Here is a 23,515-nt window from a genome sequence, read left to right on the forward strand (position 1 = left end):
GAGTGCTTTTGGGAGAGTACATTCGTCGTGTGTCATGCGTGTGCCAGTTTCTGTGACCATATATCGCATCAACGTGACATACTGGGATGAGCCGCTGCCGTTATGATATCGAACAGAAGCTGTCCGTGGCCAACGTCAAGTGCGAGTCCTATGCCGTGGGCAGTACGATGTCTTTTCGAAGCAGATACTAGGCAAATTTCTTAAGTCGCAGTCAGGGGAGAGGTTGGAAGGGCTGACAAGGGGAGACGTTTACATCAATAAACCAAGAAGAACGCTTGTTACTCGTACGAGTATATATCATTGAAAAATAAGCGCTAAGTATCATATATCATATGAGCATGCCAGTCATATCACTGACATCTCTGTCTTGAAAACCAAGACGATTTCTCCGCCCACGTACGCCTAGTAAAATGCGGTGTCAATCAAAATAAGGGGGTATCAGTCAATGCTCAGCTTTTTCGCACTTCTCATCGCCATCAACACCATGCCAGAACTGCCACGAATTATCTTTATTCGTATCATGATCATCACCAAGATCGTCGTCCGAACCAGTAGGATGATTGCCCAGCGAAACGCGAACTCGCTTCTAGTCGAGATCTTCATCTGTTTGCGGGCGCTGGTAACGTAGCTCCATCATCCATTTGCCGTCGAACTCGATACCCCGACGGAGCTTCGTTGCTGCCTTTCGCCATATAGCTGTGCTAAGACCAATGTCTGCAAGGAAGATCTTCCACTCGTCGATTGTGATATCGTCTGCTTGCTCATCACCGAGCTCCACAGCTTTGAGTAGACCTTGTTTGGGCGCCCCGAGAGCAATTACATAACGGGGCTGCACGTAGAGCTTGGCTCCATCGATGATGTTGACCTTGCCATTCGTGGGATCAATGCCGCTGGGAATGTCGATGGCCACGACAAAAGCCTCGTTGCGGTTCGCCCACTCCATCAGCTCATATGTCGTGGCCTGATCGCTTTTGCGCAGTTCCTCAAAAGATATCGAGAGGCCAAGAAGGGCATCGATGATCAAGGTGACGGAGACTTGTGCCGATGCATCCAGTGATTTGGTGTTCTTGCTCAGATTCTCGAATAGTTGGGCCTTGGAAGATACCACACCACCAAAGCTGCGGAATAGTCGTATTTGTCTTCGAACTTCATCCATCAGCTCTTTCTCTCTCTCAATTCCAACAACACAAACGAAGACGTTGATGCCATGATTGCGAAGATGGCGACCGCAGGCGATTGATCGAGCACCGGACTTATTGTTGCCGGCTAGAATGACAATAGTGGGAGTCACTGGCATTGGGGCGACGGCGTTCCGTAGCTGGATAGCAGGATCGTCAAGGGCAATCAGGGTGATCTCGGAGATGCTCCGGCCTGCGTTCTCTGCCATCAGGTCTTCACTGAAACCTAGCTCGTTGTGGGAAATGTTTTCAATGTTCAGCATCTGTAAATGGGTGACCGTCTCGATACGGCGGTTTGTGGATATGGAGTAGAAGCCTTGTGTGTTTGCTACTGTAGGTGGCTGCGGGCGCATGTTTGTAGGCGTGGGCGGCTGATGCTGAGATACAGCGATCCTTGCGCCAGAATTTATTCTGCTAGGAGCACCGACAACACTGTGCGTGGTGCTGGCCTTGCGAGAACGCGACCGTCTGTTCGTGGACATTCGAGATTCACCCCTGAGGCGAGATGTTCTCCCGCTTCCCTCCCTGCCGCTTAGACGCTCGCCCCCATTTATGGTCGCATCATCTGCCTCGCTCTTCCAAAAGTCATCGGGCATTTCCTTGAGTTTCAGGGCTGCTAGGGCTGACGGGAGTTCGAGCACATTCTCAGTGTAGTGCAGGTTCTTGCCACCTGCGGTCCCTGGCTTCGGCTTAGGCAGACGGTTGTGAGATACGAGTCTATCTGCATCGTCGACCTGGTCTTGTTGGCGCATCTCCTCGAAGATAGTCTTCTTGTCAAACTTGGCGAGGTTTTCAGTAAAGTCAAATTCAGCAGCTTCTTGCACGTCGGTAACGTCCTCGGACATCCAGCCATTGTCTGCATTCGGCGCAACACGGCCTTTCTGCTTCTTCAGAGAGGCGAAGGGCTGGAAGGACTTGGTGGACTCGAGAATAGGTGTTTGTCGCCAGCCGTCCCCCTGGGTGGCTGATTTGGAGGCGGATGGCGGCGCGTTCTCGTCCACTCTTCGTGTAGTCCCCTTGGCGCTCTTCCGTTGGCGTTGGCGAGGTCTCTTGCCGGCCTTGGCAGAAGCAGACTGCGCAGGGCCGGTGGGCGTAGCGCCGCCTGCGAGCTCGTCCTCTGTCGTGTCCAAAGCCGCCGTTTCGGGAGGCGCTATGCTCAGTCCGCCTACACTTCGTGCCAGGGGATTGACGGGGCTTGCGGTCTGGTGGGCAAGGGCCGACGCAGGAACAGAGACTGCCGGCAGGGGGTCGCGCTTCTCTCCGATGTTGGCATCCTTACGGCCGGGGGGTCGCCCCATACTGAGAATAGCTGGATCTTGAAAGGTGGCATTGCCGGCTGGCTGAGTCGGTGGGGCGAGCGGTAGGGGCTCGGGCAAGGGAGTGGTGTAGGCGGGCGGAGGAGGTTCGCGGTACTCTCTGATGTCCAAGATGTTGTCCGGGTTGAGCTCGATTCTGGGCAGATGTTCGCCAGTATTGAAAACACGAACTGTGTGGCAGTCAGCACCTGCACCCGCGTAACATGTTTGGTTGGAGTAAACGTGATACTAACCCTGCTCCAAAGCAAGCAGCTGACCAGGGACAATGGAAGAGACGATGCCTTCCACAGCGTACCCGGAGGGCTGCTTGAGCACCACCGTCATGCGCAGGCCTCTAAAATCCATGATGGCGGTTGGGAGGTGCGCCGCAGAGGCTTTGGCAGGGGGTCAAGGCGGATTGTAGTGAGCAAGAGCCGGAGCTGGACTGCAGGTCTAAAATCGGCGACGGGAGAATCCAAGGAGGTCGGCAATTAGGTGTGAAAGAAAGTCGGCTCTGCTGTGACTTTGGTGGCAGGTTCGGGTTGGATTATCAGGAGGAAGGAAAGTGGGATGAATTCACTCTCTAGACTAGCCTAAGGTTAAGTCACTTCTTAATTAGGCTCGCCGTCGCCGTCCGAACATTCATTGGAACATTTGCAGCCCGCGCTAAGCTCCGGCCGTTATCGATAAGAGTCCTCTAGCCCGGACTAGACTAGGAGGTAACTTCCAGCAGGTACATGGCTCTGCATGGGTCTGCGGCGACTGGGAAATAAGAAGCCAAGAGGGTACAGAAGCACGTCACTGTGTGACTGAACTTTGTGTGCATACTAAGTTAACTTACAATGAAAGCCTAAACTCACTCTGATTTGTTCCCGTCCCTCGTCTTGAAATATGTGAGCACGTGCTCGTACAGTAATGTCATTTTCCCACCACGCTTTTAATGCAAGCACACCAAGCCGGCGAACCCGTCGCTCCAGCGCAGCCCGCCCATGATGGCAACCATGCATGCAAGCGCAACGACAACACTCGTCGCTCCGTATGTATAGGCATGCTTTCTGCGCAATGCCGCGAGTTCGGAAACCCATGTCGACACAGTAGTCAAGCATCCACAAAAGCCGTCCTCTATTCCCTGGAGCACTTGGCATCCAATCACCCCGCCGTCCGGAACATGGGCTATGTCCCACGCCATTCCCAGTATGGCCGTCCCCAGGATGTTCACTGCAAATGTACCCAGCGGGAAAGAGGCCACCCTGCCATTGAGGTAGAGCGATGCGTAGAAGCGCCCCAAGCAACCAAGTGGTGCGAAGACCAGCGCGAATGTCGCCCGCCCGCGCCACGTCTCTGCTGCTCCGAGACCATGGGAGAATCGGTCCGGGGGGACTGCAGACAGGATCACGGCGCCCACCCAACAACCAAAGCCCAGAAACACAGCGGCGCGGTCAATGACATTCCGCGTCAGCCTGATCGGGAATGACGGTGTGAAGCGCTCTAAAGCAATGGCAAGGTGAGCGCCAACGAACAGTCCGCCTAACGAGAGCGAGACCGTCGCCAGAATAACTGCCACCAATGCCTCGAAAGAGTAACCCCCATGACGCGGGACAGTAGCCGGCCCTAGACCCGGGCTTGGTAGGTCGTTTGAAAGTGCAAGAAACACGTCCCTGATGAAGGATGAAAACGAGGTGAAAGAACCACAGAACCCTGTGGCCAAACCAATGTACATTGGTATTGTCTTCTTGGTCGCCAAGTGAGCCTTCTTGGCTGCTGCCAGGTCTATCTCCACCGCTCGCGAGCCTGGTCCTCCAAATTCCTCGTCTGCTTGCCGCTGAGCTTTCCGAATCTGCCGTTCGTACGTCGCTGTGCCCCATTCGTGAAGGAATAGTTTGCGGTCTTCTGCGAGGAATCCAAAAATAAGGCTTCCAGCAAAATTAGGCCAGACAGAACTGAAAGTGACTGGTGCTCCAGGATAGCTTGTTATAGCTTGCAGTCCGAGTCGCGCGAGGGTGCCGAGTATCGAGAAAAGGATGAGATACGAAACCGTGTATATCTGTGTGGCCAATTCGGAAACCTCCATTTTCCCACGCGTTTCCACCTCCTCAATTGACAGCGATGCACCAGGTCCGGCTGTATGTTGCTGTGCTCGGCCTTGGAGGTAGTCCTGGTCTCGACCACGCATGTCCTCAAGGAATTGGTGCTGGTACTGCCCTGTTCCATCCTCGTTCTGTACCGGTCCGGTACTTGAGACCTCTGCCGTATTCACATACTGGTCCGGAACATCGTAATTGACCCCTGAGGCAGACTGCCGGCGGTACCGGCTACCGACTGGCCCATGGTCGATGTCATGCCTTGAGCGCCGCTCATTCGCCTGCTTTTCGACAACTTTCTCCGACTCCTTGTCATGGCAATCCTCTCGCGAAATAGGCTGCCGTAACGTCCCTTGATCTCTATCCTGCACTGGCTCTGGGTCGACCGCATCGTCAAGATTGCGGTACGAGGATGGTACGTCGTAATTGATTGATTCTTGGCTGCGGTTGTGAGCTGCAGTCGAATGACTCTGAGGCATCACGGAAGGCGAGGCGTTTCCAGCTCCAACGCGGCGATCTCCTGATGTTATACCATCTGTTTCGTCATGGCTGTGTGCTATCCCTGGCAGTTTATCACTTTGCGTCATCGTGCAAGGCTACCCGCAGAATCCTGAAATGTACAGTTCCACTGAGACTCGTCCGCCCACGATCGTTGGATATTAATGCATCGCCCAGTCGGCATCCGGAGAAACCCTATTCAATCGTCCTTCTCTCAACGACGAGTAAGCACGATAGCCTTTGAGAGCTTATATTTTCTTGGCAGGAAATTAGGTGCCTCCATAAGAGCTGCAACAATCGAGATTTATCCAAGGATTAACCTTAGTTACCCCGCTAGACCTAACAGGGATATATATGCCACGGTTTATCTGAACGCGCGCAACCAGCACTTCGTCTCGATGCAAAATAGCGACTCTTGGATCCACTGATGCGTTGTGTATCGTGAAGTGAGGACGCAATGAGTTTGATAGTTGTTCAGTCGGGTCAGGGGTAACGAGTGAGCACTGCATCATGCCCTGGGGGTACACGAGTGTGACACTGCATAATCGCTTTATTCGACCGACATGTTGTATTCTCAGCCCTAGACAAGAGGTCTGTTGTATCAGTAGCACTGTCAGTTTTGTACTTGGTTCTCAGCGCCGACATACGTCCAGCCCCTCGAGGCTAACACTAACCAGACCATCATAAGGGCCGCAAGAACATCTTCAGCTTCCTTGCCGACCAGGCAGATGCGGCCAAGAATGCTGGTGGCTCAAGTACTGGTTCGCTCAGGATAAAGAGTGGCAGAAGTACCATCATGTTTTGGCTTTGGCTGGTGTGGGAATGAATGATTCTTTCAGATAGTGCGGTACAAGCCACCGAGGTCTGTGCCATTTTTGCACCATGTATACAACGACTGGAAGGGGAGGTCGCGAATATGAGAAGCAGACTTGTGCCCGCCGCCTCCGTGCTTATCTCTGGAGTTATAGTATGTAGTTACGCGATCAACCTGTTACCGTTGCTAAGCTCATGTGGATTGAGTGTGGACCAAAAGACAAGACGGTGGAATTAAGCCTATATTAGAGAAGGACCCTGCCAGAAGTCCCGCGTCCGCACCATGTCTTCTACAAACGTGACAAGTTTAGCTCGGGATCCAGCGCCTTATCAGTGGCCAGGGGTGCTTTATCTTCCCCCGCAGCCGGCCGAAGCCCCGCCATTGTCCCTTGAGCTACAGCAGCTGAGAGCTTCGAGCTTCCGTTCCAATGACACAGCAGATCCCCCAATCGCATGCTCCGGCTTACACCGCAGGACATTGTGCATACTTGGGCATTGTTGCTCTTGGACATCTTTGCTACTTAGGCGCGTGATGTGATCTCAATCTCAACCCAAAAACACTCACACCTTAAGATCGTTGTTGTGTTCGCAAACTTTCACACTAACTGTACATTGCCATTGCCATCGTCGTCCGTCTCCGTCTGCGTAAACTGTCTCGTGATATACCGACTCCCGACCACCACCCAACCCACCATGTCCGCCCCGCCGCTTCCTTCCAATGTCCACGTCTCAAGCCACCCCTGCTTGCGGGCGAAGCTCAGTCTGCTGCGATCGAAACAAACCCATTCCCGCGATGTAAAGGGGCTAATAAACGAGATCTCTACAATATTGGGCGTCGAGGCGCTCGCCACGGCTTTCACAGCAGTCGACGGGCCCAAAGACGAGACCCCGATAGGCTTCGAGTACACCACGACAACGATCGAGCCGCAGCAGTTCTCGCTCGTGCCCATCTTGCGGTCAGGGCTGGGAATGGTGGAAGGTTCGTGCCCCCTTGTGCCTTTTCTTTCTCCCTTTCCCTCCCTTCCTTGCCCTGTCATGTCTCTCGGCTAACACATCTGTCTTTCTGTTGTTTTGTAGCCATACAGACACTCCTGCCCACTCCAGTCCCCGTGCATCACCTTGGTCTGTACCGCGAGCCCTCGACGCTGGAGCCGGTCGAGTATTACAACAATCTGCCGCAGCACAACGGCGTCTCTGGTCTGGCCTTTATCCTGGACCCCGTCATTGCTACCGGTGGTACATGCGCGGCCGCTATACAAACGCTGCGTGAATGGGGTGTGAAGAGGATCATCGTACTGAGCGTGATTGGAGCTGCAGAAGGAATCAACAGAGCAGCGAAAGAGTGGCCTGAGGGCGTGGAGATCTGGGTCGCCGGCGTAGATGCCGACCTGACACCGAACGGTTATATCAAGCCAGGTGTTGGTGACGTTGGAGACCGGTTGTTCTTGACAATTGGCAAATAAGAAAGCCTTTTGTGAAGTTCTCTCCGATGCCCGAGCAACCTCCAGTTTGAGTCAGAAAATTCGCATTGTCCTCCGGCACTTGTAGGCGCACAGGTCATAACAGTTTTTCAATAACATAGCTCAAACGTCTAGGAATATAGATCACGAGATATCCATGTGTTCCACTCGCGCATACATCTCTGCAATTCGAACTCATGCCTGACGTCACGCTTACCTTGGCGCGTATCTTTCCTCATCCAACCGTGTTCCCTCCTCCCAAGACTCTTCCAGCCACTGTTGTGTGACTAAGCGGGGCATTGGTGCTCTTCCACTGATAGTCCTTCGCAATGCACCAGCAAACTCTCGTGCCGCTGTCTCTTCGTCACCAGTTATCATCACAATATGAGTTATCAGGCTGCTTTCCGGGTCGTCAATCAGTTTCCCGGATCCAAATCTTAGCCAGTTTTTACACTTGAGTGCTGTGATGTCTGAGATATTGTCGGTTGTAGCGAAGTATGCTTTCACACGTTTGAAAATGTGCCCCTTTAAGTTACCAATATCGTGCCCATGCTCTTCGAGCTGCTCCATGAAATCATCGCCGTCGAAGGCTTCATTCACCACCTCATCCTTGGGAATATCTTGCAGCAGGTTTCTGAGGTCTGTGAGACCAAGATCTCGAGCGTAGCTATCGCCAAATCGATCCACGTTCCCCTGGGCCTGTTCATTCATAGCATCCGAAACATGGAATAAATGTCTCGGTTCGAAAGGTAACAGGAAGTTGTTGCTGGCATCGCTCTGGGCCACGCAGTCCAAGAGCCACTTCGGCCTGATAATATCAACTGGACCAGCTTTGATCAGACTCGCAACTTTGACAACCTTTTTCTCTCCGATAAGTATCATCTCTGATCCCGGGATCGCCCTTTGCGAGATTTTGCCGCCGTTCGCCTTGATCAAGGTCTCCAGCTGGGTTTTACTCTTCTTGGGCTGGGAGGAGTCGCTGAAAACACAAAACTCGAGACCTTCGAAGACACTGGTGCTGGGACCGGCAAAGATAGCTGGAACAGGTTCTTGACCAGCAATTGAGAGCTCCCTTTTGATGCGTTTTACCTGGCGCCGGCCACGATCGAGGGTCAGTGTCTTTTCCTTCTGTCTGAAAAGATCCTGCTCCTTCATCTCATTGAATGTCTGCCAATCGAGACCAGTGTTCCATTCTCGATTATCTCGAATGGACTTGAATCTGGGGAATCTCAACGTGACCTGCTTCGCGTATTGTTCCGATGGGCCAGAACTTGCTGCTTTGACCTCAATCACTAAAGAGTCTTTGGGGCGGATCCACTGATCTGGTTTCCAGTACTGTCTATCCCCGCCGGCCAGTTCGATATATTTGACTGGAGGTCTTTTTGCGTTCCAGTCCATCCATTTCCCCTCTGTTCTCGCAGCAATCTCTCTGTAATCCTGGGCTCTGAGGCCACCACCGACTCGGATGAAGCTAAAACACTTCTCTGGATCAGCACCGTGGTCGATATCGTCTTGCGCCACACGCAGCCCACACAAGAAAGAGGAGTGACCGCCGCCACGATGTCCAGTTCCGTAATATGCGCCGATGACGACAACGTCCACTGAAGAGCCGAACTCGTCTGTATACTCAGGTTTCACTTTGATCCAGTCGTCATTTCGCTGGTTGAGGCTGTAGACGGATCGTGGGTTCTTCAAGACTAGGCCCTCGGAGGCGCTCTCAATCACATCCCGGAGTTGAGGCTCGATCTCGTCTGGAGAGGTCGCCACCGTGTGTCTGTGGAGTTCAAGTCGACGATGAACGCCAGGGACTGCTTTTTCCAATGCGTTACGACGATCTCGCAATGTGTATCGAGTCAAGTCCTGATCATTCAAGTACACAATGTCAAAAACACGATATATGGCACGCGCCCCAACCTCATCGTAAGGGTTTCGCTTTCCAGCAATCACCGCGCTTTTGAGTGTTCCAAAGGCCATGATCTTGTCAAGCTGCATGTCCCATGTGATCATCTCACCGTCCAAGACGATGTTTCTGACGCCAGGGGCGAAGGCGTTTTTGAGATGCTGTGTAAGTCCTGATTCATGGTCCCTATAGCCAGTTCCGTATAGATAAGAGTAGTCTTTGGCTTTTCGCGACCACCAGCCGAACCTATATCCGCCGGGCTTATCGGGGTCCTCTTCCATGTGCATCTGCATACGCTCGCCGTCCAACTTTTCCTCAATCCAATATTCGCTGGCTTCAATGTTTTCGTTGTTACTGTTGTCTCCTGTGAGCTTCTCTATCATTCTCTTGAAAGTTCCAGACAGCTGAAATTGAGCTAGCTGAGGTTGGAATATTTGCATGAGCGCTATACTAGCATCATCATCATTCAGTAGCACAGTAGGGTCGTGCAGCTCCCAACAGACGCGACGCAGGCTGGAGGAGACATTGAATAGTGCTTCGGCATTAGGATGCCATAAGCCCAGAAATGTCCTCTCTGTAGCCCCCACCTTCATTTGCTTTAGAATGATTCGAATGAGCCACATTAGCTCGTCGGGATTCATACGGTCATAAAACATTTCGAAAATGGGCAATTGCTCTGCTTCTCCAGATGCGGCAGACAGCTTATCCAGCAGTTCGTTGACATCTGCGACCCGCATATCGCCAGGCTTCGTCCGCATGGGACGTTTTGCAATCACTTCGTAACAGCGGCCTGCAAAGTCGCCAGCTAACCTGCTTGCTTTGGACTGACCGGGCAGCTTCCAATGAAGAAGCGCGTAGCCATCTTCTGAGTTCTTATCGATTTTCATGACGCGGACAAGCAGTTTACCAATAGAGTTCTCTTTGAGGCCATATGTGCCTCTGTCACGATCCTGGTTTGGAAGAATGAGACGCAATGCTGGGTAGAAGTCATCGCCAACCTCATTGCGCCACCTTGAGATGAACCTCTCGATGATGTGCCTGCGTTGCTCGTGTGGGGTCGGCTGACCTGCGCCACGGTTACCTCTGCCTCGACGAGCTTGAGGTCCCGATGGCCGCTTCGTGTTTTCATTCAATGGATTGAATAGGTTTTGGAATAGCTCAGAAAATAGTAACGTTCGACCATGGTTCCTAGGTCTCATTGGGTAGCTAAGTATGTGGGTTAGCGATATTCTTGAGCCAATGGCACGGATCTTACAGCTCATCGATTTCATCGAGGTTGCCACCATGAGGAGCGTACTGGCGCAACTCCTCGTCCTCGGCACCAGCATCACGAGTCTTCCTCTTCTGCTGACTCATGATAATATTACCAGTTGGGTCATGTGAGTTATTCAAACGAGAGTGTCAAACTGAAATCCTTTTTTTGATTTGTGGAATGCCAAATGTCGCAAGTGTAGCAAGGATCAATGGAGAGACAGGTTGTTTGTGCTGGTCCTTTGTTTTGCGGGAAATAGGCCAAACAAATGACCAGAAAACCGAGATCTGTACGGGTGGGAAATGGGCAACGACAGAAAGATAAGTTGAGTACATGCTGCTTCGTCTTTATGGCTGTTGGGCACGAAACGACCTTCAGGAATGAATTATTCACGCCTTCCGACTCTCATTGCCATGACCTGTGGCAGCCTAGAGATGCTGCCTTAAACCTGCCAAACACTAACGTTGGACTAAATCTATTGTACTATGTACCGGACTGGAGGTTGGCACAGCTACGTTTTAGTGTCCGAAATGGTCTGACCATAAATCCACCATTCAATCTAGCCACGATCAGCGGCGAAATATGGGATCGCTTGAAGAATGAGATGCAAATACGAGAGATGATACTATTCAGGGGAAGCTACTTCAGGATTTATGTACACCGTATGATAGTTCGTGCAAGAACATATTCCCAGAGGTGGTCGACCACCTGGTTGCTCTTTTGGACACTAAACTCCTACTCTTAAGGTTAATATCGGTGTACTCCAATGCCAATGCCATTCTGGCCGACTAGTAATCTAGGCTGCGCTTACCGGTGGGGCATCAATTACAGCGGTATGTATTTGGTGACGCATAAAATGTTGCATCCACAACTTCGGCTCAAGTTACATTCGGTGTTTGCGTTCAACGAAGGTCGCGACACATGTTGAATTATACATTATTCTTTTCAAAACGCAAATATACGACCATACTAGCTTTTGCGGAGACCTAACCGATTTCATGAACGAGAACGAAAGCCTAGAACGTGCACGCACGCTACTTGAAGAGCTTGAGCTCTTTACAGAACATGTTCGACAGAATACATTAGGTGTGTGAACACCACATTATAGCATATAGGATAACCTACCTACTAGTATATATATTAAAATCCGAGTCCAGGAACCATACCAATCCCGCAGGTGGGAGGCAAGCTGTCGTCCTTGAAAGGAGAATTACGAAATGAAACTGGAAACTTGCAAAAGAAACTTGAGGACAACCCATCGGCTAATGCTCGATCTGGCAGTAATTTGCTGTTCTATGAGACGTGAGTTTGCTGCTTGCGTAATGCAATGCCCTTCCCCTCCCCCCTTTTTGAAGTTTGCCATATTCCATCCTACCGATACTTGTTTTCAAAATTCAGCTTTTTCAAAACACATGATCACCCTCACGTTGAATGCTACAAAATCCGTAGACAGGGAGTTTGGTGGCTGAATTATCTTATCCACATAGTCTCTGGGAGGTAGCAAAGCGATCGTCTAGGATCTTCGACATACGACAACGAGTATGTACGGAACAACTAGACAAACCACTCCAAGCACCAGGGCAGCGTATCATACCCACCCTGGGTACTCACATGGGCTCAAAATACCGGCACGTTATGGTTGACCTCATTACAGATGCAGGTCATGTAAGTATCTTTCAGACGGTTTACAGAGCAGAATAGACTAATTTTTCATCGCTTGCAGACCTGGATCAAAATATCCACAATTACGAATAGAAGGTTACTGTTTGATCTTGCAAAGGAAGCCATTTTCTGCGGCGATAGCGAAGATGAGGACGAGGAGGGAGGATACACGATCGAAGACGACTTGGATATCCCAATATTAAAGACCACGAAGGAATTAGCTCGGGCTGCTAAAAATCACCGAATACGGACAAAAACGCCGGTTATTCAGCTGATACTCTCACGAATAAAGCAGCATGAAAACCCTGAAGTCGACAAAATAGTCAGTCTCTGCCGGCAAGTACCAGGAGTCGAAGTGTTCTGCAGTGACGATCTGCCTCCATCGCCGGAACTAACCGACGAGATCATGTCTAGGATGTACTCCAATCCTAAGACAAAATTTTCCCAAACTTTGAATATTGACACTTCAGTTATAGTGGCTCTGACGTCCGACTTTTCACACATGAATGTTGAATTAGAGGACTGGTTCGATCGTCAGAGAATTGCTCACTCCGAGCAGGAAGCCAAGGATCATTTCCTGCCCACGCAAGTTTATCCTATTATTGATGGCTACGAGTTGGTTTGTGTGGAGGAGGCCGTCGAAACCTACCGAAATATCGTCGATACAATTGGTACTGATACTGAGAAGGCTCGCGCAAGGCTGGTATTAGGGGAGGACATGTCAAAGTCATCGACTCAACTTGTTGAGGAATTGCAAAAATGGTCTGTCCATGCAGTACCTGCTTCTCTCAAGCTACCAATTAGGGTGGTCAGTACCGAAGAGTGCCAGGAAAACCTTCCATCCGAAGCGCAGCAGGTCTTGGAGACTCAGCTGAACCCTGGGAGATCAGTATTCTCATACGGATGGGCCAAGAGGCTTACTACAATAACTTGCAACGGAGTGGCAACAAAACAGCTTTCGCAAGCGCTGGAAAACTTTTCCGACTGCGATGATACGGTGCTAGATGACGCGATCTGGCCCTCCATGTGGGCCTTCTCCTCGTCTCGGCCTTTACTTGGTGTGAAGAAGTCAGTCGGCTGGACGAGGAAACACATCGGTGACTGCGAAAGGAATGGGTGCACATGTGGTCTCGAGAAATTCCACACGGGTATTGAACCGTCCGCATAGAAATATGTTCTATTTACAGGCTTCCCTAGAAGGATCGCCAGTATTTATAGAATCGAGAGATCACTTTTATGCGCATTGATGGTGGGTATCTAGAATCCATGTGACAATGAATGCGGCTGACGTAAGATGCCGAATCAGGAGCGAGGCTCAGCTAGGCCTCGTTAAATGTGGTAAGGTTCTGTACACTTATTACCCTGGTTCGAAAGGTGTGCAACCACGTCAACAATCCAACGGCATCATCATTTTACAATGTCTAGCATATATAAGTGGTGGACTAGCTTTGCATTATGAGCTCACGAAACAATGGTGTATCTAGCCTTATACCAATTGACCCATGTCGACTGTTGAACGCTTTTATAACTCAAGCAGACTTTCCAACCAAAAAAAACCCCCCCCCTTTTACATCAGCTTGACTAGTTGTGTCTCTCAAGCAAATCTCATTCGCCCTGCCATGCCTCGAGCCGACATAGGCACCCGCTACGTTTACCATTGGCACTGCTGCGATTGCGGAAAAACAGGACTCGGCACGAACGAGTCCTTTTGTCACATTTGTGAGCACCCGAGATGCAGCAGTTGTGTCCTGTCACGTATCAAGCTCAAGAGACGCTCGTCTTGAGACTATCGGATGCCAACAACTGCCAATAATCGACTCTGATGAGGCCCCTGAATTCTATACTTGTTTGCCGTCATATTTCTTCGTTTATACACACAGCGACGCGGCCTCCCGACCAGGATACTGGAGCTCAGAAAACATACGGCAATCTGCCTCTATGGGAGAACGTACACCTCAGTGAGATGAATCAGAGTTTGCGTCAATACACCGCAGCACCAGCCAACCCGAACATTGCCAGAACGATTCCTATGCCGGCAAACCACGTCACGCTCCTCGCCAACGCCCAGCGCGGATCATCCTGCAGGACTACATAGATCATGTTATATACCACTCTGGTCGCCAGGTAAACCAACGCCAAGATATTTGCCGTCCCGGGTTCCACCGGTGCTATATTCACCGCCGCGACCGCCGCCGCATAGAGGCCGATGGTCTCGAGACCATTGGCGAATGCCGCCTCGGCGCGGAGGATGCGGGCCTTGGTCTGTCGCGGTCAGCTTTCCGCCTTTGCATGACGGCTCTCCGTCGCGTTCTGGCCCAAGGGGCTACGTACCTTGTAGTCCAGGTCGTCGGCCTCCAGGACGGAGGGCTGGTACTTCTTCGGGCTGGCGGGGTCGAGATACCGACCGCCCAGCGCGAAGCTGTAGAGCTTCGGGAGGAACAGGAGCACGAATGCCGCTGGGACCTGGGGGCACGAGACCGCATCAGCTGCTCGGATTCGAACTCGAACTAGGGAGGAATCCAGGGGTGGTCCCTACGGTGAAGAAGGTGAAGTTTCTCTCGAATGATGCGTCCATTTTAGGCGCTCCTACCAGACTGGTCTTGATGCGTCCTTAAATCTATAATGTTAGATGGAGAACCAAGGGGAAAAAAAGAACTATCCCCCGTGGTGTTTTGCTACTTAGCCGAGAGCTTTGTAGTTTTCGGTGATGATTTAACAGGCTGTGAAACGAAACACGTTTCGAGACACGATGGAAGTGGACCCATATCTTTTGGAATAGTGTCCGTGGCCCAGGTGAACGCAACGTGCTGCGGTTTCATTAGGGAATGCTTTAAGAGAGACATTTGCCATTTGTTTCCCCTTGAGGAACAAAAAGGGCCCCGCGCGATCAGTAGATGCCAATATGTGCAGTGTATAAAGTCGTGATCCCTGAGCTCAAGATGTTGTACTCTTATTGCGCTGGTGTTTCTTCAGAAACTAGAATGATCGCTTCGCAGAAGTTATCTCCTGATAGAATTCTCAACGAATTCAAGTTACTGGTGGGCAGATTTGCTTAGGACATGAGGCTTGAGAATGTTGAGGTTGATCGCTACCTTCAAAAGGCCCCGCCGCTAGATCATGAATTCTGCGTCACCAGTTGATCCAGAACATAAATATTACTTGGTTTATTCGCCTCATGGCATTGGTCATGTGCCCGAGATAAGTTATATCTTGTCTACTTCCATGCGTGAGTTTTAACGGCCGTGTAAGGCATATGAGCAGCAAAGCAACTTGACACCAGATCATTCCTGAATGCCAACCCTACACCGATAAATGCGCGCTTAGCCATAAGCAGCCATTGCTTCCTCATCATCATCTAAGTCAATGACAGCTATCTTTGAAGACGTTCCTGTTTTGGCCTTGACAAAGTCCGTAATGGTTGTGGGCTTTTTCTTAATGGCCGTCTCAGCACTGTAGAGCTGATTGTAGAAATGTATGACCCTTGGGTGGGCCATTACCTTATTCTTCTCGAACCGCAACACCTGCAGTCCATCTTTGGTGGTTGCACGACTAAGCGCAACATACGCCTGTCCTTTCTCGAAGACCTTGCCAAGGTCCACCTTGACCCTTTCCAATGTCTGACCTTGGGCTTTATGGATGGACAGTGCCCACGCCAGAATCAGAGGTAGCGCAGTGCGCTTTGCTTGAATGTCGCCATTCGGAAGCTCGACCTTCCATTCCTCTGGCATAACATGCAAGATTCGATGGCTACCATCAGTGGCGCTGAATTTGACGACAGGGTAATCCCTGAAATCCTTCAGAGCGGAATCTTTACTTGTAAAGGACTTGATCTTCTTCTTGGCGACCTCAATTCCGCTATCATCTGCCGGATCAGCTTCGTCATCGCCGAGCATCTTGTGCAAGTTGGCCTCGAAAGAAGCCTCGCTCTGGAAGCCCATGACCTTGCCAAGAGATCCGTTGACGAGAGTGTCGTCCAGGTTTTTAATAAGCATAACCTGAGCACCTTTCTTCAATTCGATGACCTTGGGTGCCATCATGTTCTCCAGCAATTTGTCTCGAACATTCGGGTCTCCTGAGTCCTCTGCTGGAAACGCGCGAACCTCGCCGGGCAGAGAACGTAACCTCATTTCGTTGGACCTCTCAACTTCCTGGCGAGTGGGGAAGAGTTCGGTTGCGTCGAGTCCATCTGCATATGCTATTGGCCGGGAGAGACCCTTGAAAGTTTGCACGGTCTCGTCGCTTACACGACCCAAACGCATCTCATTGAGCATGTTGGCAAAATCTGGCGGACATTAACGCTTGTACTAGCATAAAATATCAATAGACTTACGATGATCTCGTTGACGGAAGACTTGAGTTAGTCCGATGGTATGATCTATCGACGTACTCCACGTCGCAGCATCGAAAGCGAACTTGGTTTCTCGTTTATTCCTGTCTGGTACAGGAGGGAGTTGAAAGAAATCTCCCGTAATAACAAGCTGGATACCGCCAAAAGGTCGGCCGTTGTTGCGGATGGTACGCGCGATTTGGGACAATTTGTCGAAGAGCTCAGCGTCAACCATGGAAACTTCGTCTATGATCAGGACCCTGGTGCGCAGCCAGCGATTCTTGGCCTTGGCGTTTCGTCGAATCTTTCTGACCAGTTCAGGCACAGGCTCCTTGCCGAGGCCAATACCAGCAAAACTATGGAGTGTCATGCCACCAATGTTGCAAGCTGCCAGTCCTGTTGATGCCGTGATACTCAGTCGTTCGGGATCACGAGCCCATTTCTTCTTCAAAGCAGCAATGATGGAGCGCATCAAGACAGATTTACCCGTTCCTGCAGGACCGGTAAAGAAAACGCTTTGCATCTTCTCGACCACCAGCTCCTTCACGTGTTCTTGCTCTGCACTGAGTGACATGGCAGTGTGAGTGGCTTTGTGGTGGGTCGCCGTAGCAGACTGGATGTCATCCATAGAAAGATCGACTTGAGAATCGGACTTGGCCTTGCTCTGGCTCTTCAACTGATTCTTTTTTGCCTTGAGTGCACTATGGGTCGCATCCCATGGTAGAGTTTTCGACTTGGTCGCAGGGGTAGCTGTGGTAGATTTAAATGAAGCAAACAGATCTCCATCGTCTTCTTTCTTTGGCCAGCGTTCCTTTTTGACGACCCCACCGTTCTTGGGCCTTGATGGGTTTTTGTGTGATGCGAATAAATCCGCGTCTGCTTCTTGGTCGCCAAGTTCAGGCTCCTCCTTTGCTGGTCTGGAGTACGAAGGGGGAAGTTTTCGTTTCTTGGCTACAGGAGCCGCGATCGGATTGACGTGGTTTGACGACTGCCGCTTGGCCGATTGTGGACGGGGCAAAGGAGGCGGGTAGAGATGTTCCAGAGGCGACGAAGTCCACGGCATATATTGAGTCGAGGTTGCAGTGGCCGGAGAAGGATGATAAGAAGGGGCAGGCGGGGTATCAGGTATTGAGATAGTAGACGTTTGCCTCTGGATTGTTGTTTTTGGCGGGATTGGGGGAGGCGGGAGAGAAGCCGGGCATTGATAGTCGAGCTCCAGAGCATCGTCGTCGCTGAAGTCATCCTCAGCTATGTAGACCGAGGTGGGTTTCGATACGGTGCTGCCTATGGTCCTGGAGATAGGCTCATCCTCGAAAGAGTCCGAGCGACTGCAGAGAGAGGAAAAGCCCAAAGTTGGCTTGACAAAGCTGGTGACAGAGGTGGTGGATTTTTTCGGGACGACGTTGTCTGATTTTGGATTTAGAGGAAAGGTGGTTGCCTTCGTAGAGCCCCAACTCGTATTCGCACTCGTTCTAGCAGTTTGACTGGCGCTCCCGAATGCGTTGGAAGACACATTGCCGGTGCGATTCTTGCTGGTGAAGTCTGATATGTCACCATCGCGGGATGCCAGGCTGCTCGAGGGAAGGAGCTTTTTCTTCAGAAGCGGTTTCGCAGGTTGGCTAGGCCGTGAAGCCTCGTAGTTCTGGGTTGCCCTGTCCAACATGACGCCAGGAGAGGAATAGTCTGGCCCCGAGGCATGGACGTGAGCTTGACGCAGGCGAATGTGAAGAAGCGAGTGTATGTGAAAACGGGTTCGAAGTGCGAGTAGGGGTCTCCAAGGCAGGACGTGAATCTGTCGCGTGTTCATCCAGTTGTGTGAGGCAATGGTCGTGCCATCTGCGAGAGAGGGCCTCTAGGAAGTGAGCGAATGTTTTGATACCTTTTTTTCTCCGCGCGCACCGCCATCAATGGCAAGGCCTGAGATTCGATTGGGGGCAAGCAGTCGCGTTTGCTGCGCGTTAATGGATGTCACTGGCAGGTGGGGCCTCAAGTGTGCTTTGCTTGCTTGCCTTAGTACTAAGGTTAGCACTGTTACGCTTACTGTCCTAGCCTAACCTACCCCAGGTTAGACTACATGTGCAAGTCAATGCCCCCTGGCCCCCACTAAGCTGTCAAGCCAATCCAGTAAAGCAGTAACCCTACTCACAGTAGACCTCGTGTCGCTTAAGCTTACCGGCATGTACCTTGCAGGGCGCACCCATTCAATGCATGAAGTTCATGAACCTAATTCGTGCAATCGTAATTTGAACTGTGCAGCACTTTACTACAAGCCTGGCTGCCACTTAAGTAAATGGTCAGTTGCCACTTGAGTAAACAAAGAAGCTTGAGTGAAGGAAATACAGGAACGTTTAAACTCACGCTATCATATCATCATCAACTTCCGCGTCATCCTCGTCCTCCGCTTCGTACCCTTCGTCGCACTCGTCAGTTTCAACGAGCATGTCAGGGTAATCATCATTACTACCCGGGAGATCGAACCAACCCTCGAACTAGATTGCTTCTTGGGCATGCGGGAAGACAGCACAGACTTTCAAGACAGGTTCCAAGGACTTGTCATGTCCAGCACATTTCTCTCTAGTCTCCTCACTCGAACTCCATCTCCTACTTGAAGATGCTTCGAAACCAGAGTCACTACCCTCTTGAAACCCAAAGTTGTGATCATGCATCCACCGGAGTTCAAGGTCTGCAACAAGCTCGTCCGGCATCTCGGCAATCTATCAAGGTCGGTGGTGTCTCGTACAGCACTCTGTGCACAAAGAAGCCTAGTGCTGCAAATGCGAAGGCAATCTCTGTTTCCATGTCATCCGTAAACACGGCATTAGGGAAGTGTAAACAGTTCCGCGCCCGTGAAACGCAGTGCCAAAAGAAGGCAAGCACGTGATCTGACGCCACCCAGTCTTGTTTATCCTGCTTCCACTCTTCAATGCCAGATACCTGAGTGTATTGGGTATCGTAGAAGTCGTCTGCGGCTGCGTCTACCTCTTCTTCTGTCAAATGATGGTTATGCTGCCAATGGTTCACGTAGAATTGGTCAAACCCCCTCTCGACCTCTGGAGCCTCCACGAAGGCTAATGGAGCTGTTTCATTTGGAATTTCAGCAGCAATGTGCAGCCGGAAGACAGATCTTGCTGATAAGCAAAGCCTCTAATTAGGATGCTTACTCCACCTCGATAACTTTCACTCTTGATTAACACCAAATGTCGATGCCGTCGATTCCATTCTCTATCGCAGCTCCCCCATCCCCGCCTTCTTCCAGAAGCTGGTGAAGCGTTTCATAGGCGTATTGATTAAACTTGCTGCTTCAGCATGAATACTAAAAGTACAGCCGTCCTGGTGCAAGGCCAATACCCTTTGCTATTCTTCTTTTGTGCTTAGTCCAAATACAGGGTAAGACTCCTCCATTGTGCTCTTGTATAGTGATCTGCCCATCCAGAGATGAGAAAAGAAGCTCTGTGAACTGCGCACAGGAAAGGGATATTATAGGCGGCGATGATTTTATATCAAGTAGGAAGACCAAAGGAAGCGCTGCAGTCGAAAGAGTAGGAGCATTCCGATGCCACCATGAGAAAGCTTCTTTCCAATTCGTCACACAATGCCAATATTGACGCAAACGAGCGAGTAATAGACGAATGTAGAGAGAATCACACAAAAATACATTAACATACAACATCGGGGATTCCCGAGTTATCACCCACCTGAGCACTAATTCAGCGCTGTAAGGGCATACCTACCTGGTGAGAAGGGGTTATCTTAGCGATAGGCCGTGGGACAGAAACGGGTAGCCTGCTTACCGCGCTAGACCGTATATCCCGGCCCCCGTTTTGTAAGCTTTGTAACTGAGAACAGTTACAAATGCATGCCGTAATAGGTCAGCCTCCTAAGACTGAAAGCTAGTCTACTAGGCTATCGTATTTACCAAATTGAAACCAGGTGGTCTGCAAACATAAGTAGTTACAGAGTATGTCCTTTTATGTATACATTATAACGGCTACTTGTACATTACGCGTGGAAGAACAGTGTCATACAGTGTTCCGATGAAGGTTTTATCAGCGGAACGCAGTTCCAACCGTTCGCCTACTACTAGAGCAGATTCGGCTATCATAACATTTTGGGCACGGAAAACTGTGTTCAGAAATATCATTGCTTGCTGTCAAAGGATGGCTAGACTGATACAAGTGAGCACCGGAGCCGTCTACCAGCAGCAAACTCAAAAAGGACTCGGAGGGTTGTGAGATGGGGTATATAGTATGCTAAGTCCTCGTGCCTGCGTGGCCGTCATACGAACAGCATGCATTTCTCCCAATTTCAACAATTTTGGCAGTACTTAACAGCTGTAAAAAACCCGATCACGAAGTTTTTAACTCATTCCTACCCCATCTTCAGTGACTGCTTCTGTAGCGCATCCTTCGGTGTGTCCACCCTATATGGCGCAAGGTACTCCTTCGTTGCTTTTAGTCTCCCATCCATACACGTCTTCATCCTCGGGTCCGGAGCGGCTTCATCTCTGTCTCAATATCTCCAATACAACAAATAAAAAACGCTTTTTTTCTTCTTCTTTTGCATCGATGGCACCTTCCTAATTAATTAATTTCTGCCACTATCACCAGTACTTTCTAGCCTCACCAACGACGGTAATGCCACCGTTTCGCAATAGAGCGTCACCATAGCGAGAGTGTGACGTATTCAAGCATTGGCTTCCATACTTCTTCAGTTGTAGAAACAAAGTAAATACTCAAAAGACTATATGGACTCCAAAAGAAGAAGAGCTATTATTGATGTGTTCAAGCCCGACACACCCAAAACATAAATTTCTCAAACTACCGCCGACTCTTATGGTTGAGCCATAGCTTCATCACGACCTTTCACCGACTTTGAAGCCATGGAATTGGAGATATTCCTCCATGAGTCTTTTTTGCTCTTTTTGATACTCCACAGGCAACTCCGGATCCCACTCGGGCTCCCGGGGGTAAAAACGCGGCACTTCCCGAATGTCCCAACGCTCCTGTTCCCAGGCCGTAGCCGGAGGCATCACCTGCGCTATGGCCTGATTCCACGACTCCCTTGCCTGTGGGTCTGCTGCCGATGCCTCTTCGTGCTCCGGAGTGGCACCAAATTTACGTGGCCATAGGTGAAAGTGGCAGAAGATTGTCCGACCCTCGTTATCTTCCTGCGTCTGCTCCAGCTTCCCAAAGTTCTTTTCCACCCAGTAGTCTTCCGTAAGTACCCAGAACCATATGGCTAAAGATTTAAACCAGAAACCTTTACGGCCAGTTACAAACTGGGAGCCGCGAGGGATGAAGTAACTAAATACGCTTTTAAAGTTGTCATTCCATATCGTCATTATGTTGTCGACTTTACGTGGTATTAAGAAGGCAGTAATGGTTACGCGGCCCTCCACCTGCGATGTCACAGCCTCAGTAACGTGTTTAAAAGTAAGGAAGCGCGACGGCGCCGGCGGTAACGACGAGGAGGCATCGTCAAAAGTCAGGTGCCTCAGTGCTGAGCCGGACTCAATAGAGACTTGTGAGTTGTCGTATTCGGGGAGGTTTCGCAGAAACTCTGCACAGGCAGGAGAGGACTGGAAGTTCTTCAAGTCATCTAGCGTAGACCATTCTACGTAGTTTTACAACAAGGTCAGTCAGGAAATATGCAATCCGTTCCCGATGCAGATGACACCCACCAATGATATAGGCAGCCTGCTCAGAGTTCTCGACCATTCTTCCCAGTGATGCCTTACAGCAACCTTCCACGCGCGCAAGTGGGCCAACATGAATATCAGCGTGGTCTACGGACCACATCGGCCACTCCTGCTCCCGCGGTAGGTGAAACCGCGTCCAGGTTATTAAACGTTTCCCAACGCGTTTCGCTGTTTGCTTAGTACGAGCCATGAGGCGAGAACATTAAGGAGGCAAATTGAGGATAGTGTGATCCCTTGAACGGCGAATGAACTTCGACTAGGTATAGAGGACAGGTAATTGTACCCTATGGTTGCCTGATTGAATGCGGCTAAGCATTCATGATTCAAGCAATATAACGCAAGAAAAGCGGGGTAGGTATCCGGACCTGCCAGAGGCTGTTCTGTCAGGCTATTATTAGAATTTGCTCTAGATAAGATTACGAAGAAAGCCGGAAAGCTAGGAATAGGCTAGCTAACCATAGGGAGACAGCTGTCGTACAAGCACGGGGTAGTACAATCAGCTGCTGGGGAGCGTGAGTGACTCTAAACATGCTCGGCTATCCTCATAAACTTCTGAGGTGCACGCTCCGCCCTCTCTCTGAGACATTATGCAAACGAAAGGACTGAATTCATCTTCCCCTAAGTGACGATTATACTATCGGGTTGCGAAACTACAAATAATATAACAGGCTGGGTTCATGCTAACAAGATATGCTAGCCGCAAAGAGAAGACTATAGAGATGGACCTTCAGAGTACACTGAGCAATAGAGATTCACAAGTGTAGTCGCCAAAGCTTTAACTTCACCTATGGGTAAGATATATGCTTAGATTGATCACTGAAGTAATGACGGTCTATGTAGATTAGGAAACCCAATCCTTATTATGTCCATTCGTTCCTTCACTGATATTGTTCTGCTAACTAGTGATCAGTAGAGGTATACTGATCACTGCTGAGCCACATAGTCCTTTGATCAGTGTCACTGCACTGATCACCACTGATCACCACTGATCACCACTGAACGGTTACGTGACCTTATGGCGTTCCTTTGTCTAATCACAATGCTGGTTGCTAAGCCTTCCTCTAATAGGTGCTTTCTGGGGTTTGCCTGCAGCCCCATGTAATAGCCTTGTTCGTAACACCCTTGACCCATTTCTAGCCATATTTACCTATTTTACGATTGCGGTGTCATTAATACCCTATCAGGATTCCCTGAAATGCAAGGGAAAAGCTTGGAGTGGCTGAGATACCGCTCCACAGTCACTATTACTATCACACCTAGCTCTTATTCTATCAGAAAAGATTGTTAGTGGGTACCTGATACAACGGTATCCGAGCTTAGATGACGCGTTAAGAGGAGTTTTCTGATTCAA

At 50.3% G+C, this 23,515-nt stretch overlaps 8 protein-coding genes across 8 annotated transcripts; 3 read left to right on the forward strand and 5 right to left on the reverse strand.

The window, feature by feature from the left end:
- Positions 1-268: 268 nt before the first annotated feature.
- On the reverse strand, positions 269-3,062 carry BKA67DRAFT_601664 (YjeF N-terminal domain-containing protein). The gene is made up of 2 exons (XM_046105330.1): positions 2,728-3,062; positions 269-2,664 (listed from the first exon to the last, which is right to left on the reverse strand). Exons 1-2 carry the CDS (start codon positions 2,837-2,839, stop codon positions 587-589), a joined length of 2,190 nt encoding a protein of 729 aa, XP_045962370.1. The 5' UTR covers positions 2,840-3,062; the 3' UTR covers positions 269-586.
- A 348-nt stretch (positions 3,063-3,410) lies between these two features.
- BKA67DRAFT_514097 (CrcB-like protein-domain-containing protein) lies at positions 3,411-5,033 on the reverse strand (the record flags this gene model as incomplete). The annotated part of the gene is made up of 1 exon (XM_046097627.1): positions 3,411-5,033. The coding sequence occupies one exon, from the start codon at positions 5,031-5,033 to the stop codon at positions 3,411-3,413; it is 1,623 nt and encodes a 540-aa protein (XP_045962371.1).
- Positions 5,034-6,307: 1,274 nt separating this feature from the next.
- On the forward strand, positions 6,308-7,477 carry BKA67DRAFT_557261 (uracil phosphoribosyltransferase). The gene is made up of 2 exons (XM_046102236.1): positions 6,308-6,844; positions 6,943-7,477. The coding sequence occupies exons 1-2, from the start codon at positions 6,559-6,561 to the stop codon at positions 7,326-7,328; spliced, it is 672 nt and encodes a 223-aa protein (XP_045962372.1). The 5' UTR covers positions 6,308-6,558; the 3' UTR covers positions 7,329-7,477.
- Position 7,478: 1 nt separating this feature from the next.
- On the reverse strand, positions 7,479-10,917 carry BKA67DRAFT_601674 (DNA ligase I). Its single transcript, XM_046105331.1, has 2 exons — positions 10,481-10,917; positions 7,479-10,431 (listed from the first exon to the last, which is right to left on the reverse strand). Exons 1-2 carry the CDS (start codon positions 10,579-10,581, stop codon positions 7,539-7,541), a joined length of 2,994 nt encoding a protein of 997 aa, XP_045962373.1. The 5' UTR covers positions 10,582-10,917; the 3' UTR covers positions 7,479-7,538.
- Positions 10,918-11,349: 432 nt separating this feature from the next.
- Positions 11,350-13,503, forward strand: BKA67DRAFT_207078 (uncharacterized protein). The gene is made up of 5 exons (XM_046095462.1): positions 11,350-11,563; positions 11,635-11,779; positions 11,965-12,142; positions 12,201-13,388; positions 13,446-13,503. The coding sequence occupies exons 1-4, from the start codon at positions 11,476-11,478 to the stop codon at positions 13,305-13,307; spliced, it is 1,518 nt and encodes a 505-aa protein (XP_045962374.1). The 5' UTR covers positions 11,350-11,475; the 3' UTR covers positions 13,308-13,388; positions 13,446-13,503.
- Positions 13,504-14,119: 616 nt separating this feature from the next.
- BKA67DRAFT_656362 (uncharacterized protein) lies at positions 14,120-14,714 on the reverse strand (the record flags this gene model as incomplete). The annotated part of the gene is made up of 3 exons (XM_046106930.1): positions 14,120-14,401; positions 14,471-14,602; positions 14,676-14,714. 3 exons carry the CDS (start codon positions 14,712-14,714, stop codon positions 14,120-14,122), a joined length of 453 nt encoding a protein of 150 aa, XP_045962375.1.
- Positions 14,715-16,777: 2,063 nt separating this feature from the next.
- Positions 16,778-17,002, forward strand: BKA67DRAFT_491919 (uncharacterized protein; the record flags this gene model as incomplete). The annotated part of the gene is made up of 1 exon (XM_046096993.1): positions 16,778-17,002. A coding segment is annotated over one exon (225 nt), but the record flags the coding sequence as incomplete, so codon positions are not given.
- Positions 17,003-20,982: 3,980 nt separating this feature from the next.
- Positions 20,983-22,553, reverse strand: BKA67DRAFT_601685 (uncharacterized protein). The gene is made up of 2 exons (XM_046105332.1): positions 22,147-22,553; positions 20,983-22,079 (listed from the first exon to the last, which is right to left on the reverse strand). The coding sequence occupies exons 1-2, from the start codon at positions 22,352-22,354 to the stop codon at positions 21,319-21,321; spliced, it is 969 nt and encodes a 322-aa protein (XP_045962377.1). The 5' UTR covers positions 22,355-22,553; the 3' UTR covers positions 20,983-21,318.
- Positions 22,554-23,515: the final 962 nt, after the last annotated feature.

Source organism: Truncatella angustata, assembly GCF_020726525.1.
Source record: "Truncatella angustata strain MPI-SDFR-AT-0073 chromosome Unknown BKA67scaffold_2, whole genome shotgun sequence".
In the NCBI taxonomy this organism is placed as follows: domain Eukaryota; kingdom Fungi; phylum Ascomycota; class Sordariomycetes; order Amphisphaeriales; family Sporocadaceae; genus Truncatella; species Truncatella angustata.